The sequence below is a fragment of the Eretmochelys imbricata genome, chromosome 7 (genome assembly GCF_965152235.1).
Source record: "Eretmochelys imbricata isolate rEreImb1 chromosome 7, rEreImb1.hap1, whole genome shotgun sequence".
In the NCBI taxonomy this organism is placed as follows: domain Eukaryota; kingdom Metazoa; phylum Chordata; order Testudines; family Cheloniidae; genus Eretmochelys; species Eretmochelys imbricata.
This window is the reverse complement of record NC_135578.1, coordinates 666,382-685,323: the sequence shown is the minus strand read 5'-3', so window position 1 is coordinate 685,323 and position 18,942 is coordinate 666,382. Positions and strand designations below refer to the sequence as shown.

General features: G+C 49.8%; 1 protein-coding gene across 1 annotated transcript in view; it reads left to right on the top strand.

The window, feature by feature from the left end:
* Nucleotides 1-1,161: 1,161 nt before the first annotated feature.
* LHFPL4 (LHFPL tetraspan subfamily member 4) overlaps nucleotides 1,162-18,942 on the top strand; it is a 63,331-nt gene continuing 45,550 nt past the window's right edge. Inside the window, exon 1 of the mRNA XM_077822463.1 lies at nucleotides 1,162-1,567. Within this exon, the coding sequence (XP_077678589.1) occupies nucleotides 1,162-1,567 (406 nt within the window). The remainder of the gene's footprint in view (nucleotides 1,568-18,942) is intronic.

The following is an 18,942-nucleotide window of genomic DNA, read 5'->3' as shown; positions in this document are numbered from 1 at the left end:
TCCCAGAGCACTGGGGGACGGGGCAGGACCCGGGTACTGGGCGGGGCAGAGCGCAGTGGGAAGCCGGGGTTAGCAGGAGAGAGGGGAACGGTCCCCCCAAACAGGCCCCTCTCCCCACCCCCATTGAAGGACCCGTGCCCGTGCCCGTGCCCGCCCAGCTGGGGGCGCCGGTCTGGGTGCTGTGGCCCTGCGAGGAACAGGCCCCGGGCCCCCGGGGCTCGGGTCCAGGCGCAGAGCCCGGGGCGGCCGGGGACACGGCCCCCTGCCCCCCCCGCCCCCTGAGCTGCATTGCCGCGGGAGCGCGCCCCGCCGCGGGAGCGCGCCGCGCACAGGAGCAGGGAGGCGGCAGCCAAGATGGAGTCGCGGCTGCTGCAGCTGGTGGGAGCGAGCGGGCGCGTCTAGGGCTCCCCGCCCGCAGGCTCCCCCCATGGCCTGGCCCCTCGCAGGCCACCCCGCGGGCTCGCCCTCCGCACCGGAGCCCCTCCCGGGGCATCTCCCCTCGGCCTAGCTGCTGCTGCGCTGCGGCTGCCAGCCCGTGCGCCCCCGACCCCGACCCGTGCGCCCCGGGCCCGATCCGTGCGGCCCGGGCCCCCACCCCTGCGCCCCCGGCCCCGACCCGTGCGCCCCGGCCCGTGCGCCCCTGGGCCCCCATCCCTGCGCCCCGGGCCCCCCACCCCTGCGCCCCCGGCCCCGACCCGTGCGCCCCGGCCCGTGCGCCCCTGGGCCCCCATCCCTGCGCCCTGGGCCCCCCACCCCTGCGCCCCCGGCCCTGACCCGTGCGCCCCGGCCCGTGCGCCCCTGGGCTCCCATCCCTGCGCCCCTGGGCTCCCATCCCTGCGCTCCGGGCCCCCATCCCTGCGCCCCGGCCCCGATCCGTGCGCCCCCGGCCCCGATCCGTGCGCCCCGGGTCCCCACCCCTGCGCCCCCGGCCCCGACTCGTGTGGCCCCGGCCTCGCGCCCCCACCCCTGCGCCCCCGGCCGCGACCGGTGCGCCCCGGGCCCCGATCCGTGAGCCCCGGCCCCGCGCCCCCAGCCCTGCGCCCCGGCCCCGATCCGTGAGCCCCGGCCCCGCGCCCCCAGCCCTGCGCCCCGGCCCCGCGCCCCCAGCCCTGCGCCCCGGCCCCGAGCCCCCAGCCCTGCGCCCCGGCCCGGCCCGGCAGGATGCTGCCCTCGCAGGAGGCCTCCAAGCTCTACCATGACAACTACATGCGGAATTCGCGGGCCATCGGCGTCCTCTGGGCCATCTTCACCATCTGCTTCGCCATCATCAACGTGGTGGTCTTCATCCAGCCCTACTGGATCGGGGACAGCGTCAACACGCCCAAGCCGGGCTACTTCGGCCTCTTCCACTACTGCGTGGGGAACGGGCTGGCCAACCGCGAGCTCGCCTGCCGCGGCTCCTTCGCCGACTTCAGCACCATCCCCTCGGGCGCCTTCAAGGCGGCCTCCTTCTTCGTGCTGCTCTCCATGGTGCTGATCCTGGGCTGCATCACCTGCTTCGCGCTCTTCTTCTTCTGCAACACCGCCACGGTCTACAAGATCTGCGCCTGGATGCAGCTGCTGGCGGGTAGGCGGCCGCGGCTCGCCCCGCTGGGGCCAGGGCCGGGCGGCCGGGCCGGCGCCGGCTCTCAGCGCAGCCTCGGCCCGGGGCTCTCGGGGGTTCGCTCGGCTGGCGGCGCTGGGGCTACCCAGGCTGCAGCCCGGGGAGAAGCACCAGCTCCGCGGATAGAGGGCGACAGACGTGGGGGAGGGTCCCGAGCAGGCCCGGGCGGCCTGGGGCAGGGGGCTCCTGTGGTTGGGCCGGGCCGGGCCGGGCCGGGGAGCAGAACCCCACCGGGCAGGCTGCAGAGGCCGGGTTTGGGTCTGGCTTGGTGCCGGGGGTCCCCCTCGGAGCAAGGGCTGCTTTCGGTGTAACGGGGTGCCCTGTGCACACCCAGATCCAGCTGCCATTTCAGCCGGGCAGTCTGGTCTGTTCCAGGGGTCTGGCCCGGAGCTCCGAGCTAACTAGTTTGAGAGTCACCTGCCCAGGTTGCCCAGAGTCTGAGTCGCAGCCGAGTGGCTGGGCTCAGGCATGGGGATTGGACCCGCCATCCGCGGGGCCGGGCGCCCTGCAGCTGCCTGGGGTGTGGCCGGATGGGGAGCCAGCCTTGCTGCCTATGGCTCCGGCGGCAGACAGGGGCCTGCCCGGCTCCCCCAGCTTGGACCTTGGCATCCCAGCAGGGGTGGTGGAGAGCCAGGCCAGCTGGGCCCGAAGGCTGGGTGCACAGGGGGCCCAGCACACAGTGTGAGGTTCTGGCTCCTGACATGGCACTCAGCCCCCAAGGTGGGAAGGACACAGTGCGGGATGGGCGCAGGTGCTCCCTCCCACATCCTGGGCCCACCCTCCCTGCTGCCAGACACCAGGCCTTGCCCCCAGCCACTGTGCACAGGGGGCCCCTTCCTGCAGTCCCTGTCCCCTACCCAAGGCAAGGATACAGGATCGATACATTTCTACAGCAATGAATGGTGACCCAAGCGCCAGTCAGAGGTGACCCTGCAGGGGCCAGGCCCTGGAGAGACAGCCCAACCCCACCCTGACCTTGCAGGGGTCTGGGCACTGGTGAGACAACCCACCCCAACTCCCACCCTTCAGGGGCCAGGCCCTGCTGAGACAGTCCACCCACACCCAGCAGGGACCCAGGCCCTGGTGAGACAGCCCACTCTGACCCTATAGGGGTCTGGACACTGGTGAGACAACACACCCCAAACTGCACCCTTCAGGGGCCAGGTCCTGCCAAGACAACCCACTCAGACTCTGCAGGGGGCCAGGCCCTGGTGAGACAGCCCATCTCCACCCAGCAGGGGCCTGGGCAGATAGCCTCCCTCCTCTCGACCCAGCAGAGGCTAAGTAAAAGCTGACACAAAAAGAGGAATTTGGACCACTGATTTCAGACCTGAATAAATCCCTGTTCCATGGTTCCAGGCCCTCCAGCTGCATGGGGGCCCTGTGGGCTCAGCCTCTGCTCTCTCCCCTCCAGGGTGGGAGGCTCTGCTTGGCCATCTGCCTGCCCACCAGGCTGAGGAGGGTCCTGCTGCAGCCTCTGGCTTGTCAGACTGATGCAGTCTAGCCCTGACAGAAAGCTCAAGTCAATGCACCCAGCAGGCCTGGTTCTGCTCTCCACCCTGGGGCCTGGCTTTCTGAGTGAAGCTGCAGTGGTAGGGCATGGCTGGAAATGCGAGGGCTGATCCATTAATGGGTTTGAAAACCAGGCTCAAGTCCTTAAAGTGGCAGCAGAGGCAGCCTGGGGGCAGAGAAGGAAACAGGGCACAGGGGCATGGGCTGGTGCTGGCCTTGGCCCTGGGGGAGGCAACCAGATGCATTCTGCATGAGTGAGAGCCTCTGCTTTGAAGGTCTCAATCATCAGTCCCAGGAAGGGCAGGATACAGGAATCCAGGGGGTGGCGGGGCGGGGAATGAATGCGTTACATTCGGAACATACTTTGAGAGCAGGTCTGGCTAAACCCTCAGGTTTTCACTGCAAGAGTTTGTCTCAGCCCAGGCTTCTGAGGCAGTGCGCTACGGTGTATTCACGCTCTTGGTACCTTTAAACTCTGTTCAGCGAATCGGGGGAGCAGCTCTGCCTCATTGCAAACAGTCTGGAGTCGAAGGCCATTATTTGATGCCAGTTCTGTTTACAAATTGCTCTACGCATCCAGGCCCCACTGCTGTATGGTACGTGTAGTTCACAGCACCCAATGCAAATGGAATCCAGGAAGCGAGGTGGCTGGCTGGTGCAGTTACTGTTACAGTCGATCAGAACACGGGGGCAGGGGGAGCAGCTGGGCTTTTGGAAATGGACTATTTTACAAGAGACCTTCCTGGGCTGGCGTAGCTTTCCTAAAAGTCAGGTGGAGCACCTTTCAGACAGCTAACTAAAACGAGCCCTGGACCAGGGAGTTAGGGGCTGCGGGCAGAGGAGGAGAGGGATTTCTCACGGTGGCTTTGAGAGGAGAGGAAGGAGCCACAAGGAAGATTGGTTCAGATGGCAGAGCCCCATAGCAAAGGCTCATAGCCCCCTCAGCGTACGGGTCAGTGTTAGGTAAGCAGACAGAGGAGGGAAGGGAGGAGTGAGACAAGGTCTGGGAGTTAGTCTGGACTCTGGGCTATTTTTAAAAACAAGGCAGATGAGCTAGAGCTAGATCCTGAAGTGGGTGAGGAGACAGTGACATAAGGTTCAGCTGGGGTGTCTTGGCAGCTGCCACATGCTGGAGTGAAGGCAGCTCTAGATGTGGGAAGCGCAGTAGTCCAGGTGGAGATCATGTAAGCATGGAGAGTGAACTGAGGCAGTGAAGCCCATGGAGCGTGTGAAGGTTGCACTAAGCAGAGTTATGGACATGGGCTGGAGAAGGAGGAGGAGAAATCAGGGCCTTGGCTGATAGACACAGTGTTATGGACAGTGGAGATAAATGGAGGAGTTGTGTTGGGGGTGGGGCAGTAGAGGAGATGATGATGTGCATGAGTAAAGTAGCATTTAAAGTAGCATTTAAGGCTAGAGATACTGAGCTGAAGGAAGCCACACCTTTCCCAGGCCATGGCAGGCAGTGAGGCTGAAGGCTGTACAGTCTCACTGGCAAAGGGGCGGTAGGCAGGTGAAAGCAGCGAGAAGGGAGAAGACGGCCCGCTCTCATTTCCTACCTGGTTTTCAAATGCACTCATGGACTGGAGCTAGTGAGCAGGAGTCCACACAGGGGAGCGTTGTTAGAGAGTTTAGAGAGGGAGTGTGAGAGCCAGATACACCAAATAAACAGTCTCCAAACTTAGGCGAACCCTCTCCCCCCATCAAAAAAACCCCCACAACCCACCCCAAGAACAAAGAAAGAAAGAAAACCTGGAAGAGTACAAATCAGGTGTGCAGAAGCCCGGCAACAGAGTGGGGGCTAGCCAGTTCATTGCACTGACTGCAGCCTGGCTAAGTACCTACCCTGTGGGCAGGGGGCTTGTGTGTGCATTCAATGCAAGCAGTTCATGGCCCTCAGAGCCGGTACTCAGCCTCTGGAGACCAGAGTGACTGAGCTGGAGGAGCTGAGGAAGGGAGACAGGTACACAGGCAAGACTTTCCAGGACACAGCAGAGTAGTCCCACCCCAGTCTGGCAGCCTCTGTGCTGTTGAAGAGGAGGAGAGTCTCAGAGAAGGAGAACATCAAGCTGGAGTGGAGAAAAATGATCCCGTAGTTTGGACCCTCCTTACAGATGATATCATAGTAGTTCTCCGGGGTGGTGGTGGGGATCACTGTTATTATGAAGAGACAGGTAATAGTAATGGGGAATTTGATTATTAGAAATCTAGGTAGTTGGGTTTGTGATGACCAGGAGAAGCGCATGGTGAATTGCCTGCTGGGTGTGAAGGTTGTGGACCTCTGGAGACAACTAGACAGACTTATGTGCAGCCAGTGGTTGTGATACATAGGGATGGACATAGGGATAGGTAGGAGAGAAATCCTGGAGGCCAAGTTTTGGCTGCTAGGTAAAAGTTTGAAGTCCAGGACCTCCATGGTAGCATTCTCTGAAATGCTTCCAGTTCCATGCTCAGGGCCAGTTAGACAGGCAGAACTGCAGGGTCTTAATGAGTGGATGAGACAATGGTGTTTGGAGGAGGGGTTTAATTTTATTAGGAACTGAGGAACCTTTTGGGAGTGGAGGATGAAGGATAGACATGAAGGATAGGCTCCACCTAAACCAAAACAGAACCAAATTGCTGGAATGTAAAATTAAGAAGGTCATAGAGGAGTATTTAAACTAAGGCCTGAGGGAAAGCCAACAGGTGCAAAGGAGCACATGGATTGGACCCCTTAGGGGAGGGAATATTCTATATTCTAGTAAAGAGAAGAGGATAGATGGGCTAGACGTGCAGGTAAGAGCTGAAGAGAAAGTCAAATGAAAAAAAGTCCAATTGATTATATCACATGAAGGCAGACAACTGAATATTGACACATTTTATAAGTACTTCTATATAAATGCAAGAAGTTTAAATAATAAGATGGGTGAATTTGAGTGCTTGGTGTTAAATGAGGATATTGATATAACAGGCATCACAGAAACTTGGTGGAACAATGATAATCAATGGGGCACGGTAATACCAGCATGCCAAATATGTAGGAATAACAGAGTAGGTTGGACTTTTGGGGGCGTGGCACCATATGTGAAAGAAAGTGTCAAATATAATAAAAATATTAAATGACTCAAACTACACCATAGAATCTCTATGGGTAGAAATCCCATGCTTAAATAATAAGAGTAGAGCAGTAGGAATATACTACCAGCCACCTGACCAGGATGGTGCTGGTGACTGTGAAATGGTCAGGGAGATTAGAGAGGCTTCAAAAACAGAAAGCCCAATAATATTGGGGGATTTCAGCTATCTCCGTTTTGATTGGGTACATGTCAGCTCAGGATAGGAGGCAGAGATAAAATTTCTAGACACCATTAATGACTGCTTCTTGGAGCAGCTTGTCCTGGAACCCACAAGGGGAGAGGCAATTCTTCATTTAGTCCTAAGTGGTAAACAGGACCTGGTTCAAGAGGTGAATGTAGCTGAACTGCTTAGTAATAGCAACCATAATGTAATTAAATTTAACATCCTTTTAGGGGGAAAAATACCAAAGAATCCCACCACAGTACCATTTAACTTCAAAAAGGGGACCTATACAAAAATGAGGAGGTTAGTTAAATGGAAATTAAAGGAACAGTCACAAGAGTGAAATGCCTGCAAGCTGCATGGAAGTTTAAAAAAATATAATAATAAAGGCTCCAACTAAATGTATCAAATAAATAAATAACCAACCAGTAAGAGGACCAAAGAAACCCCCCAAAACATCACCATGGCTAAACAAAGTAAAAGAGGCAGTTAGAGACAAAAAGACATCTTTTAAAAATTTGAAGTGAAACCCTACTAAGGAAAGTAGAAAGGCGCATAAACTCTGGCAAGTCAAGTGTAAAAGTATAATTAGGCAGGTCAAAAAAGAATTTGAAGAGCAACGAGCAAAAGACTCAAAAGCTAACAGCAAAAAAAATGTTTTTAAGTACATCAGAAGCAGGAAGCTTGCCAGTCTGTGGGCCCACAGGATGATTGAGGTGCGCAAGGAGTATTCAAGGAAGACAAGGCCATTGCACAGACGCTAAATTAATTCTTTGCATCGGGCTTCACTGCAGAGGATGAGAGGGAGATTCCCACACCTGAGCCATTCCTTTTAGGTGACAAAGCTGAGGAACTATCCTGGACTGAGGTGTCCATAGAAGAAGTTTTAAAACAAATTGATAAATTAAACTGTAAGAAGTCTCCAGGACCAGATGGTATTCACTCATAAATTCTGAAGGAACTCATATGAAATCAAGGAAATACTAACTGTGGTGTGTAACTCATCACTTAAATCAGCCTCTGTACCAGATGATTGGTCGATAGCTAATGTGACACTGATTTTTAAAAAAAGGCTCCAGAAGCGATCCCGGCAATTACAGGCCAGTCAGCCTAGCTTCAGTACCAGGCAACCTGGTTGAAACTATAGTAAAGAACAGAATGATCAGGCACATAGATGAACACGATTTGTTGGGGAAGAGTCAACCCATCTTTTGTAAAGGGAAATTATGCCCCACCAATCTATCAGAATTCTTTGAGGGCATCAACAAATGTGTGGATGAATATAGTGTACTTGGACTTTCAGAAAGCCTTTGACAAAGTCCCTCACCAAAAATTCTTAAGCAAAGTAAGGAGTCATGGGATAAGAGTCCTCTCATGGATCAGTAACTAGCTAAAAGATAGGAAACAAAGGGCAGGAATACATGGTCAGTTTTCAGAATGGAGACAGGTAAATAGTAGTGTCCCCAAGGGGTCTGTACTGGGACCAGTGCTGTTCAACATATTCATAAATGATCTGGAAAAAGGGGTAAACTATGAGGTAGCAAAATGTGCAGATGACACTAAATTGCTCAAGATAGTCAAGTCCAAAGCTGACTGTGAAGAGTTACAAAGGGATCTCACAACCAGGTGACTGGGCAACAAAATGGCAGATGAAATTCAATGTTGATAAATGCAAAGTAATACACACTGGAAAACATAATCCCAACGCTACATACAATGGGGTCTGAATTAGCTGTTACCATTTGAGAGAGAGAGCTCTTGGAGTCATTGTGGAGAGTTCTCTGAAAACATCCACTCAATTTGCAGCAGCAGTCAAAATAACTAACAGAATGTTAGGAACCATTAGGAAAGGGACAGAGAATAAGATGGAAAATGCCACTATATAAATCAATAGTACGCCCACACCTTGAATCTCCATGCAACTCTGGTCGCCCCATCTCACAAAAGTTATATTAGAATTAGAAAAAATACAAAGAAAGACAACAAAAATGATCAGAGGTATGGAACAGCGTCCATAGATGGAGAGATTAATAAGACTGGGACTTTTTAGCTCAGAAAAGAGATGACTAAGGGGGGATATGAGAGAGGTCTATAAAATCATGACTGGTGTGGAGAAAGTGAATAATGAAGTGTTATTTATCCCTTCCCATAACACACAAGCCAGGGGTCACCCAATGAAATTAATAGGCGGCAGGTTTAAAATAAACAAAAGGAAGTACTTTTTCACACACGCACAGTCAACCTGTGGAACCCTTTGCCAGGAGATGTTGTGAAGGCCAAAAATATAACTGGCTTTTCAGAAAAAACCAAGATACGTTCTTGGAGGATGGGTCCATCAATGGCTATCAGCCAAGATGATCAGGCATGCAACCCCATGCTCTGGGTGTCTCTAAGCCTTATTGCCAGAAGCTAGAACTGGACACCAAGGGCTGGATCATTCAATAAATTGCCCTGTACTGTTCACTCCCTCAGAAGCATTTGGCAACAGACACTATGGTATGGCCATTCTTATGTTCTTCTAGTACCAATGACAGAGTTTCACATAAGTTTATTCTGATCTCCTTGAAGATGCATTTCTGAGTGGGAAGCTGCATAACTAGGGATTCCAGCTTGTTAAATTAATCCTGGGAAACACATGGGTGCAATCTGTGAGTGATTTGTCATTTGCTTCAGACACAGCGGAGGAAACCTAGGTCACAAAGTGGGTGGGGGTAGGGGGACATATTGAGAGAGAGAATAGTCTGAATCCAGGAGACAGCGCCTCTTTTAGCAAAAGGGTTAAACCTCCAGTGTCTGATTACTGGACAGTAATCAGGAAAGGGTTTAATTAAGGCGTCACAGAAGGCCCAGCTCAAAAACCACTGTCCCCTAGGAGGAAACTGGATCTAATTAAGAGGAAGGACTTTACTTCATCACAAACAGAAACCCAGCCATCTGCCCTGCTCACAATCCCAGTAACACAGAACTGGAGATTTTGCTAAATCCTTCGCTGTTATAAAACCAGCTACAACAGTTGTATGAGTGACAGTGTCCTATATTGCCCCACAACACCACATCTGGCAACAGAGGCTGCCGTTCCTTCCCAGCTGTGTGAATAGAAAGATCTGTGGGACAGAACTGATACTTATTTGAAAAGAAATAGGGTGCATGTTTTACTCCTCTTCCCCACCCTTCATGTGTTGCTTGTCACCTTAACCTGTGAGCTCTCTGGGAAGGGACTTATCTGTTTGGGAAGTAACTGGCCCATTATGGGCACTACTATCATCTGGATACATAACTACTAACAACAGAGGAAGTTCCTAAAGGGGTAGAATGGAGGCCAGACAATCTGAGTTAGGCTGCAAGTAGTTTGGGCTCAACTGCATCTGGCGTGGAGGGAGCCACCAGGCCATTTGACTGGCAGAACGACAGAGAGGGAAGGTGCTTATACGCAGCAGACGGAAAAGGGGACTAAGATAGCTGGATTGATATTTTCAATGTCTTACCTCCAGAGTCTACATATTGACCACCTCCCCTGTGACCAGAGGAGTTGGGGACACTTAGAAAGGCTCATAAGATGCCCTGGCACATTGGTGACACCCAAGGATCACAGAACAGGAATTTCTTGTACCCGGAAGCCATAGCAGCATTACAGGAACAATAGGCGATCAACAGGCCTTGAGCATTCCCGTCTTCCTCCCAGAAACAGAGTTGGAAAATTTAAAATTTTATTCTTTTGTGAAGGAAATTTGTAGTTTGAAATAACAATTGTCTCCTGGTATTTGATACTAATGTTTAAGAGCAAATGATACTTCAAACCAGCCTCATGGGCTTTAGCCCCCAGACTTACCATTGGAATCTAGCTCCATCATGACTGTGTAGCAATCGCCAAAGTCCACGACAAGTTGACAACATGCATCTCCTACTGTCTGTTGGGTTCGTTGCGCTAATCCATAGAGCCACTTCTGAATGCTGAAGTAGCAGAATGTTCCTTAGCCAGTCTTCCAGACACATATGGGCAATAGAACATCAGCAGCATCACTCGATAGCTCCATTTTCAAAAGGGCCTCAAGCAGGCCTCTGATTTTGTGCTCACAATCAATTGTGGGCAGAAGGCAGCAGATGCAGCCAGCTAGGCAGACGTCTACGTTCTACTGCTTGTCCCCATGATTCAGTGTGGACAAAAAAATTAGAGCCCACATCTGAGCCCCCATTAGTCCTCCTTCCTAGCAGTCTACCTTCTGTCCGCCATAGTCTGCAGGCCCTAGATGACACCAGATGGGAAGTCTGAGAAATACGGGTCAGTCTTGTTTGTACAGGGTCATTTCATTGGCCATTTCATTGGCCTTACCTGTTGCACTTGGAGTTAATTATATTAGTCTCATCATGTTTTAGTGTTCAAGAAGCTGTGCTGGGAGGCATATGTCTAGCTGGGCAGCTAAGGGGTTACACCCCCTTGCTGGGCCAAACAAAGCAGAGGAAGCACACTCAAGGACTGCCTTAGCTGCCAAGCTAGAGTGGGCAATTGCTCACACAACAGCCCTGTGACTGCTCCATGCTGTTCATTTGACCCTGCTGTCAAGGGGATGAGCAGCGTACTGCATCCCAGGGGCAACCCCTGTCCTGGGGGAACCATGGGGGCCTTACGTTCCCCCAAAAGCAGGAGCAAACTGAGTGCCAGAGGTTCCCCCTCCTCAACGAGGCCATAACGCACTTTCCCAGGCTGCACTGACATCTCTCAGACAGGCCCTCCCCTCCAGAAAGCAAATGGGTATCATCTATTGTCAAACACTGAGACACGGCCACTGAGTAGTATCAGCCACTAGCCAAGCTACACCAAGGCAATATCACTGCATTGCCAGAATGAAACCCTCCATGAGGCACGGGTGCTGGCGGAGGATGGTGGGGGACAGCTTCCTCTGTACCTGTGAAAAGGAACCTTTTGGAAGGATTCACCCCCACAGCAGTTCTTTTTTGCAGCTTTGAAAGCCGCTGCTTAAATGACTGGTATTTCTGCACCCAAAGGGACCAGATCCACTTCCCAGAGCCTCAGAGCTAGAGTATGCATTTATGCTGGAATTCCTCTTAAGGCAAACAGGCATGGAACAATCACTTACATCTCCCCGGCGTGGATATGCAGTTGCAGGCTCAGTTTCCTCCCTGATGAGAGCCTTCCTGGGTGGGTGTAGTGAGGTGATTTGGGGTCCAGTCTTCTGGTCAAACCCAGGAAAAGGTACCTCATTTTGTGGGAAAGGAGAGTCCAAACAAAGCCCCAGGAACCCCACCTTGCCTCCAGGGCTGGCTTGTTCCTGCTGCAGGGCTCCAGAGTCCTTCAGCCCTCTCCAAGGACAGGATTTTTTTACCACTGCCTCCAGGTGGCACCAAAGAGGAGCCAGAGGCTCCCCTCCCTCCCCCATCCCATGGGCTCTAAGAGTATGTCTATGCAAATTATTGCTTCATTACAAGTTTACACCAAGGAACTTAGGGAAGGTCAGGTGCCCTCTGTACCGCTGCACTCCAAAGGAATCAGGTTAACTCATCTTGCATACTGAGCCAGGCCAAGCTGATAGAATGGGAGTGGGAAAATGGACGGAAGCTGGAGTAAGAATCTTTGTGCAGAGCTCACTGTGGTGCTAACACACACTAGAAGGTTGGCACTCACTAGATGCCAGGGGAAAAAAAGAGCTGGCAACAGTGTTAGAGGCCACTATATGTTTGTGTGTCTATCTTTGTGAAGAACAGACAGGGAACTGGTTACTTGCACACAGGTGCTGGCAAAAAACACCAATGCTAGATACAGTCGGACATACTAGCTCAGCAGAAAATCCTCCAGCAGCCCCCTCCTGTGCATTTCTGCTGCTGCTTTCATCAGGAGATACAGAAATAGCACGTGCCTTTTCTCGGGGGCTCTGGCTGGAGTGCTGGCAGAGCAGAGGAGGGTGGAAGGTGTTATTTCCTGAATCGGTGATGTTTATGTCAGGAGGTAGAAGCTATTGTTGAAGATTTTGAGTTTAAAAGGCAGTATTTATTTATAGCCTGGCCCAACAAAAGGCTCACAAATTATCTACAACACTCAGAAGGGATCCCCTCTGCACAGGAATATACCCCAGTGCCATTTCTACAGGGATCCCAAGGAGCAATGGGAGAGCTGCCAGCCAGCGTGGTAGAGAGGGGACTTGGTCCTCAAGTCTGGACTGAGGGTGGGAGACTGAACAGCTGCCTAAACAGACACATCAAGGGCCTGTCTTTTTGTAGTTCACATGCAGAGTGTCATCCCCTTAGACAGTCACAGTTAAAAACAAATGCTTCCAATGGCGCAAAACACTTAGTCCTTCTGATTCCAAGGGCATATATTAACCAAGGAATCCTGAGCGCTCCCTGGCTCACTGCAGAGGCAAAGCACTGACCAACCGGTACATAACAGCCAGTGATGGCACTTGGGGGCTTGGCCACCCTTTGCTGTCATGCACTGGAGAGCGTTAACCTAAAGATCGCAGAACAACTGTTAGTCTTTGGTACCAGCAGGGCCTCCCACGCCCTAAGGACAGCCCTGTCACTCCTTCAAAGACAGCAACAATCCTCCCTAGGGGTGCCTCTTAATTACACTGGGAAGCCATGTGCATTTCAAGGGCTGCACATGGGAGCCTTTCTTGTGAACATTGCTCCATTAAGCAGGCAGCAGAGCAGACTGGGCAGCCTCTCGTGGTCAGGCTGAGAGGGGTAAGGTGGGGTGGAGCAGTCATCTGGTTCAGGAGGCTCCCCTGCATCCTGTGGCTGGGATCCTGAGATCTTTCTGAATGTATGTCAAGTACATGCTTTAACGATCCCACATTCAACCACACCACTGAAGCAGGGGAGAAGGGGCTCAAGGCTGGGCAGTGAGGGGGACAAGAGCCGGGGCGCATTTCCTGAGCAGCATGCATGGAGAGCACTCTGCAACAAGAGTGCCTATAGAAAACACACAGCTTTAAAACAGCCATAATTTACACCTAACCCAACTGTTCCACACCCAACCCAGGCCCTAGTCCTCCCCAAGAGCTCGATACCAGAGCTGCTTGGAAGGGTTTTGTTACAGTTCTTTGACAAAAAAGTCGTGTTCATTAATTTGATCAATTAGCCCCCTCTTCTCGAAAGGAAGCGTTATGATAATGCTGAAATGTCCCATTTCAACACTCTCAGCAGGTAACATTTCAGAATGAGCTTTCAAAATGAAATCCATTGTTAATTTGATTGGAGAAACATTTTTAAAAAGGTCAAAATTGGAACAGAATGTTATTTAATCTCCATTGCACATTGTGTGAAAAAGTGTTTCTTTTCTCAGTTTTAAACGTGCTACCTGTCAGTGTCCTGAAACGCCCCGGTTCTTCTGTCAGGACAGAGGGAGAACGGCAGTGCCCACTCTGCCTTTTCTAGCCCATTCATTCTCCAGGCCACCTTAATCAGCTCCCCCCTTGTCTCTTCTCTAATGGAGACAGGCCCAAGTGTTTCAGGCTCTCTGCCTGGGGGCTTTCCAGCCCCAGACCATTCGCGTTGCCTCTGCCCAAGCCCCTTGATTCCTGCTGCGTTCTGGCGGAGACGTGGGGACTAGCACTGATCACAGCATCCCAGAGGAGGCTTTTTCATCCTTGCGTATCCCACCTGTCTATTAGCTTGTTCACTGCGGCTGCACACGGAGCAGAGCTTCCATTGATTCATCATGAGCACACCTAGGCCCTTGTTCACTGCAGCTGCACATGGAGACTTTAATCTGCCATCAAGTTCTCCATTCCCCTTGTTGGGTTAATCCCTTAAAGGCTCCTTTCAGTCTTCACTATCTTAACTAATTTAAATAATTTTGTGACTATGACAATTTTGGGATCATCCAGACCAATAAAGGGGTCGGTCACCACCTGCCCTGTAACCTTGGGTGCCTTAATGCTGTGCTGCTATGGCTCAGAGCCCTGACTCCAGTAGCCAGCCTAGAAGCACAAAAGTCTCACCTTGGCTTCCACTAGCCTCGTTATGCCTTGCCTGGTGACACCAACACCTGTTCCAGTCTGGATGATCCCCAAATACGTCTACCTCAGTTCTTAACTATCAGACACTGGGACTGTGTCATCACCTTCTCAAAAGTGTGAAAACAGCCCCCCCAGTTTATCTGTTCACTTTGGGATATACCCTTCACACGGTTTGGAAAACAGAGACCTGATTGGGGTATAGATAAACACAGTTCATGTAATAGAAAAATCATCGATTCAGAGATGAACTGATAAGGAAAAGCAAACACCCACTGGTTACACAGAAAATAAACCAAGACAACCTCAGGCTTTACACTACTATATTAGCCAAATTTCCTTTTCCAAATTACCTATCGACTCTAAACAGTTTTGCAGCATGCCCTCTGTCCTAGATGGGTATCTAGTGTTTCACAGACAGCAGCCCATTGAGATGCTGGCCTTCCGTTTCTGTTGTCCTTCAGTGTTTTCCCATTAACTCTAATGGTCCACCATTGTCTTTTCCTGGCTGGACAATGGATGGGTATGTGAAGTTAGTTTCGTGTAAACACCTGGCTTGGGAGGAACCCCTCCATGCTGTGAGGTATACTTGAAGTCATAGCACTGGTCATGAACATACTATTCCATATAAATACATAATTCATAGCCATCCTCTGTGTGTGTATATCTATGTGTATCTGTCTATATATCAAAGACCATCAAATTCAGAACACTATCATCTTTCATAAAAGACCTTACTCAACATATTTGTATACACAATAACATTGTATATACCACTTGATTCAATTGCTTACTCTTTGGGGTTCAGACCCCTTGTCCTCCCTTAGCGTTGTCTGGACGCTGATTGTCACAGTGTCATCTGCAACGGTTGCCACTTCCCTGCTCACCTCCATTTCTAAATCACTAAACAATACCATAAACACCAGTCCTAGTACAGAGCCTTTTGCTAGGATGCAAATTGACCATTTACGCTTGCTGCATTTTCTGTCTCTTAGGCAGTTTCTGATCCATGACAGAACTTTACCTCTCACTCCATTGCTGCTTAATTTCCATAAGACCCTCTCCTGAGGGACCTTACCAAAGTCTAAATCAGTTACGCTGAGCAATTCTCCTTTGTTATTTATATTTCCCATTAACTATAGTGGCGGGAGGCTTCAACTGCAATTTGTGCCCAGTTGTCCTGGGCACTACACAGCCACACAGTGAGTGACAGGTCCTGCCTCAAAGATCATCACTGATATGTTCAAAGAATTCTGGTAGAATAGTAAGATACCATTTTCCTTTGCAGAATCCTGGCTGGTTAGACCCTATTGTACCATAATCTTCTAGGTTTATTATTCCATTTGATTATCATTTCAGTCAATTTACCAGGTACAGATCTATGACTCACTGGTCTGTAATTCCCTGATCACCTTTAATACCATTTTTAAACAGAGATGCAATATTTGCTACCCTCCAATCTAACAATTTATTTCAATCTGGCTCAGCTGATGCATTCTTATGTTCCTTCAGAGCTCCTGTATGTGGCACATGTGCCTGGGGAGAACTTGTTTCTTTTTAGTTTATCATTTGTTCTTGTATCATTTTGTTAGAGAACAGTCTTACCAATGTCCCATCCTTGTTACCAGGAGAGACTAGTTATCTCCCCAGCACCTTTTGTGGGGAAAGACTGATGCTAGAAATCATTCTCAGCAGAGTTCTTATCTGTAATTGCTCCCTCTACCCTGGTGACTCACACCACACCACTTAAAGAACATAGAGACATTTCTGTTGGTTTCATGCTTTTGCCTATCTGCTCTCAGAATTCATCTGGGTCCCAGGAGCAGCAGCCTCCCTGGCTGCTGGCATGTCCAAGAGCAGCATGGCCCCTCAGAAAGTAGAGGCCAGCTGAGAGGGTTTATGCACATGCTGAGGCCAGGGAGTAGTCTGGAGATTATTCCATAAAAATGGAAGAACCCTAGGGGGAATCCCGGACACCTGCAGCTTGCATCAGGGGACATTGGGAAAGCTGCAGAGTTTGTGCTTCTAATGATGCTATGGACGATGTCAGGAAATCAGTTCCTTTCTGTCTCTAGGAGATGGGATTTTATGCACAATTCCTGTAGAGGGAAGTAATCTTGCCAGAGAACAGAGGGGCGGGGTTGTAGTTATTTCCTGGAGGGACTATACATCTGTCCATCGTATCCTACACTGACATTACATGTGTTCTCAGGTAGCTCTACAGTCTGAGCCATGAGGACCAAGACTGCAAACGGATATCACCCCAGAGTTCTAAAGAAACTCAAATATGAAATTGAAAAACTACTAACTCTAGTATGTAACCATTTGCTGAAATCACCCTCTGTACTATTCTCTGACTGGCGCATAGCTAATGTGACACCAGTTTTTTTTAAAAGGCTCCAGGGGCATTCCTGGCAATTACAGGCCAGTAAGACTAACTTCAGTACCAGGCAAACTGGTTGAAACTACAGTAAAAGAACAGAATTATCAGGCACATAGATGAACATGATATGTTAGGGAAGAGTCAACACAGCTTTTGTAAAGGGAAACCATGCCTCACCAATCTATTAGAAATCTTTGGCAGGAGTCAGCGAGCAGGTCGACAAGGATGTCCAGTGGATATAGTATACTTGGACTTTCAGAAAGCCTTTAACAAAGTCCCTTACCAAAGGCTCTTAAGCAAAATAAGGAGTCATGGGATAAGAGGGAAGGTCCTTTCATGGATCAGTAACTGTTAAAAGATAGGAAACAAAGGGTAGGAATAAATGGTCAGTTTTCAGAAGGGAGAGAGGTAAATAGTGATGTCCCTCAAGGATCTGTACTGGGAATAGTGCTGTTCAACGTATTCATAAATGATCTGGAAAAAGAGGCAAACAGTGAGGTGGCAAAGTTTGCAGATGACACTAAATTACACAAGATTGAAGTCAGCTTTGGACTTAACTAAAGCTACAAAGGGATCTCACAAAACTGAGTGACTGAGCAACAAAATGACAGATGAAATTCAATGTTGATAAATGCAAAGTAATGCACATTGGAAAACATAATCCCAACTATACATACAAAATGATGGCGTCTAAATTAGCTGTTATCACTCAAGAAAGAGATCTTGGAGTAATCATGGATAGTTCTCTAAATACACCTGTTCAATGTATAATAGCAATCTAAAAAGCTAACAGAATGTTAGGAGCCATTAGGAAAGGGATAGATATTTTCTGTCTTATTATCATAATACCACTAAATAAATTCATGATACACCCACACCTTGAATACTGCATGCAGTTCTGGTTGCCCCATCTCGAAAAAGGATATATTAGAACTGGGAAAAGTACAGAGAAGGGCAACAAAAATGATTAGGGGTATGGAACAGCTTCTGTAAGAGGAGAGATTAAAAGAACTGGGACTGTTCAGTTTAGAAAAGAGATGTCAAGGGGGAGATATGACAAAATCAGGAATGGTGTGGAGAAAATGAATAGGGAAATGTCATTTACCCCTTCATTTACCCATAACACACAAACTGGGGTCACCCAATGAAATTAATAGGCGGCAGGTTCAAAATAAACAAAAGGAAGCATTTCTTCATACAACACACAGTCTACCTGTGGAACTCATTGCCAGGGGATGTTGTGAAGGCCAGAAGTATAACTAGGTTCAAAAACAATTAGATAAGTTTATGGAGGATAGGTCTATCAATGGCTATTAGACCAAGATGGTCAGGGATCCAATCCCATGCTCTGGGTGTTCCTAAATCACTGACTGCCAGAAGCTGGGACTGGACAACAGGGGATGGATTGGTCGATAAATTGTCCTGTTCTGTTTATTCCCTCAGAAGTATCTGGCACTGGCCACTGTCAGAGATAGGGCACTGAGGCCATTGGTCTGACCTAGTAGGGCCGTTCTTAGGGTTTTATGCAGGGCTCCCACTGAAGACTTAGCATGATGCCTAGCCACTTTTACAATCTTTTTTTTTTTTTTAATGTGTGTGTATCTGCCTTCCCAAAGTGTTTACAGCCCTTATTGATAGTTGTTCTCCATTCAGATCTGTCTGCGGCTGTGTCATCGAAGTTGCCAGTATTTATGCTGCAAGAGGTGAGATTCTGTTAAGGGTATCTTTAAAGTGTTTTCATTGACCAAGCCTCCTGTGCTTTCTGAGTTTCAGCTCATCATAGAAAACATTTTTCAAGAGTCTATTATTGCCTGTTCTGGTAACACGATCTGTCTATCAAAGCTCAGCAAAATGGACAGATGATCATTGTTTAAATGGTGGTTAGTTTTGCTCTTTTAAGGATGTTAATGTTTTAGGCTATCTTGCTAATGGACATTTATAACAGATCAGAGACAGCACATGTGAAATTCTTCCAAGTTGCTTAATGGGTCTGCAGTAAACAGTCCACGTTTCACACCCACGTAAAAAGGTCTGATCACTGCTGCATTGCATATCTTCCGTTTTGTTGACTGTTTGGTGTGCAGCTTAAGTATCCCATGGTGAAATCTTCTGAAGGCCTGACTTGTCTTTCATATTCTATGATATTTCTTGACTCCAGAAACTGTCACTTGAGATAGTACTGTCAAGGTATC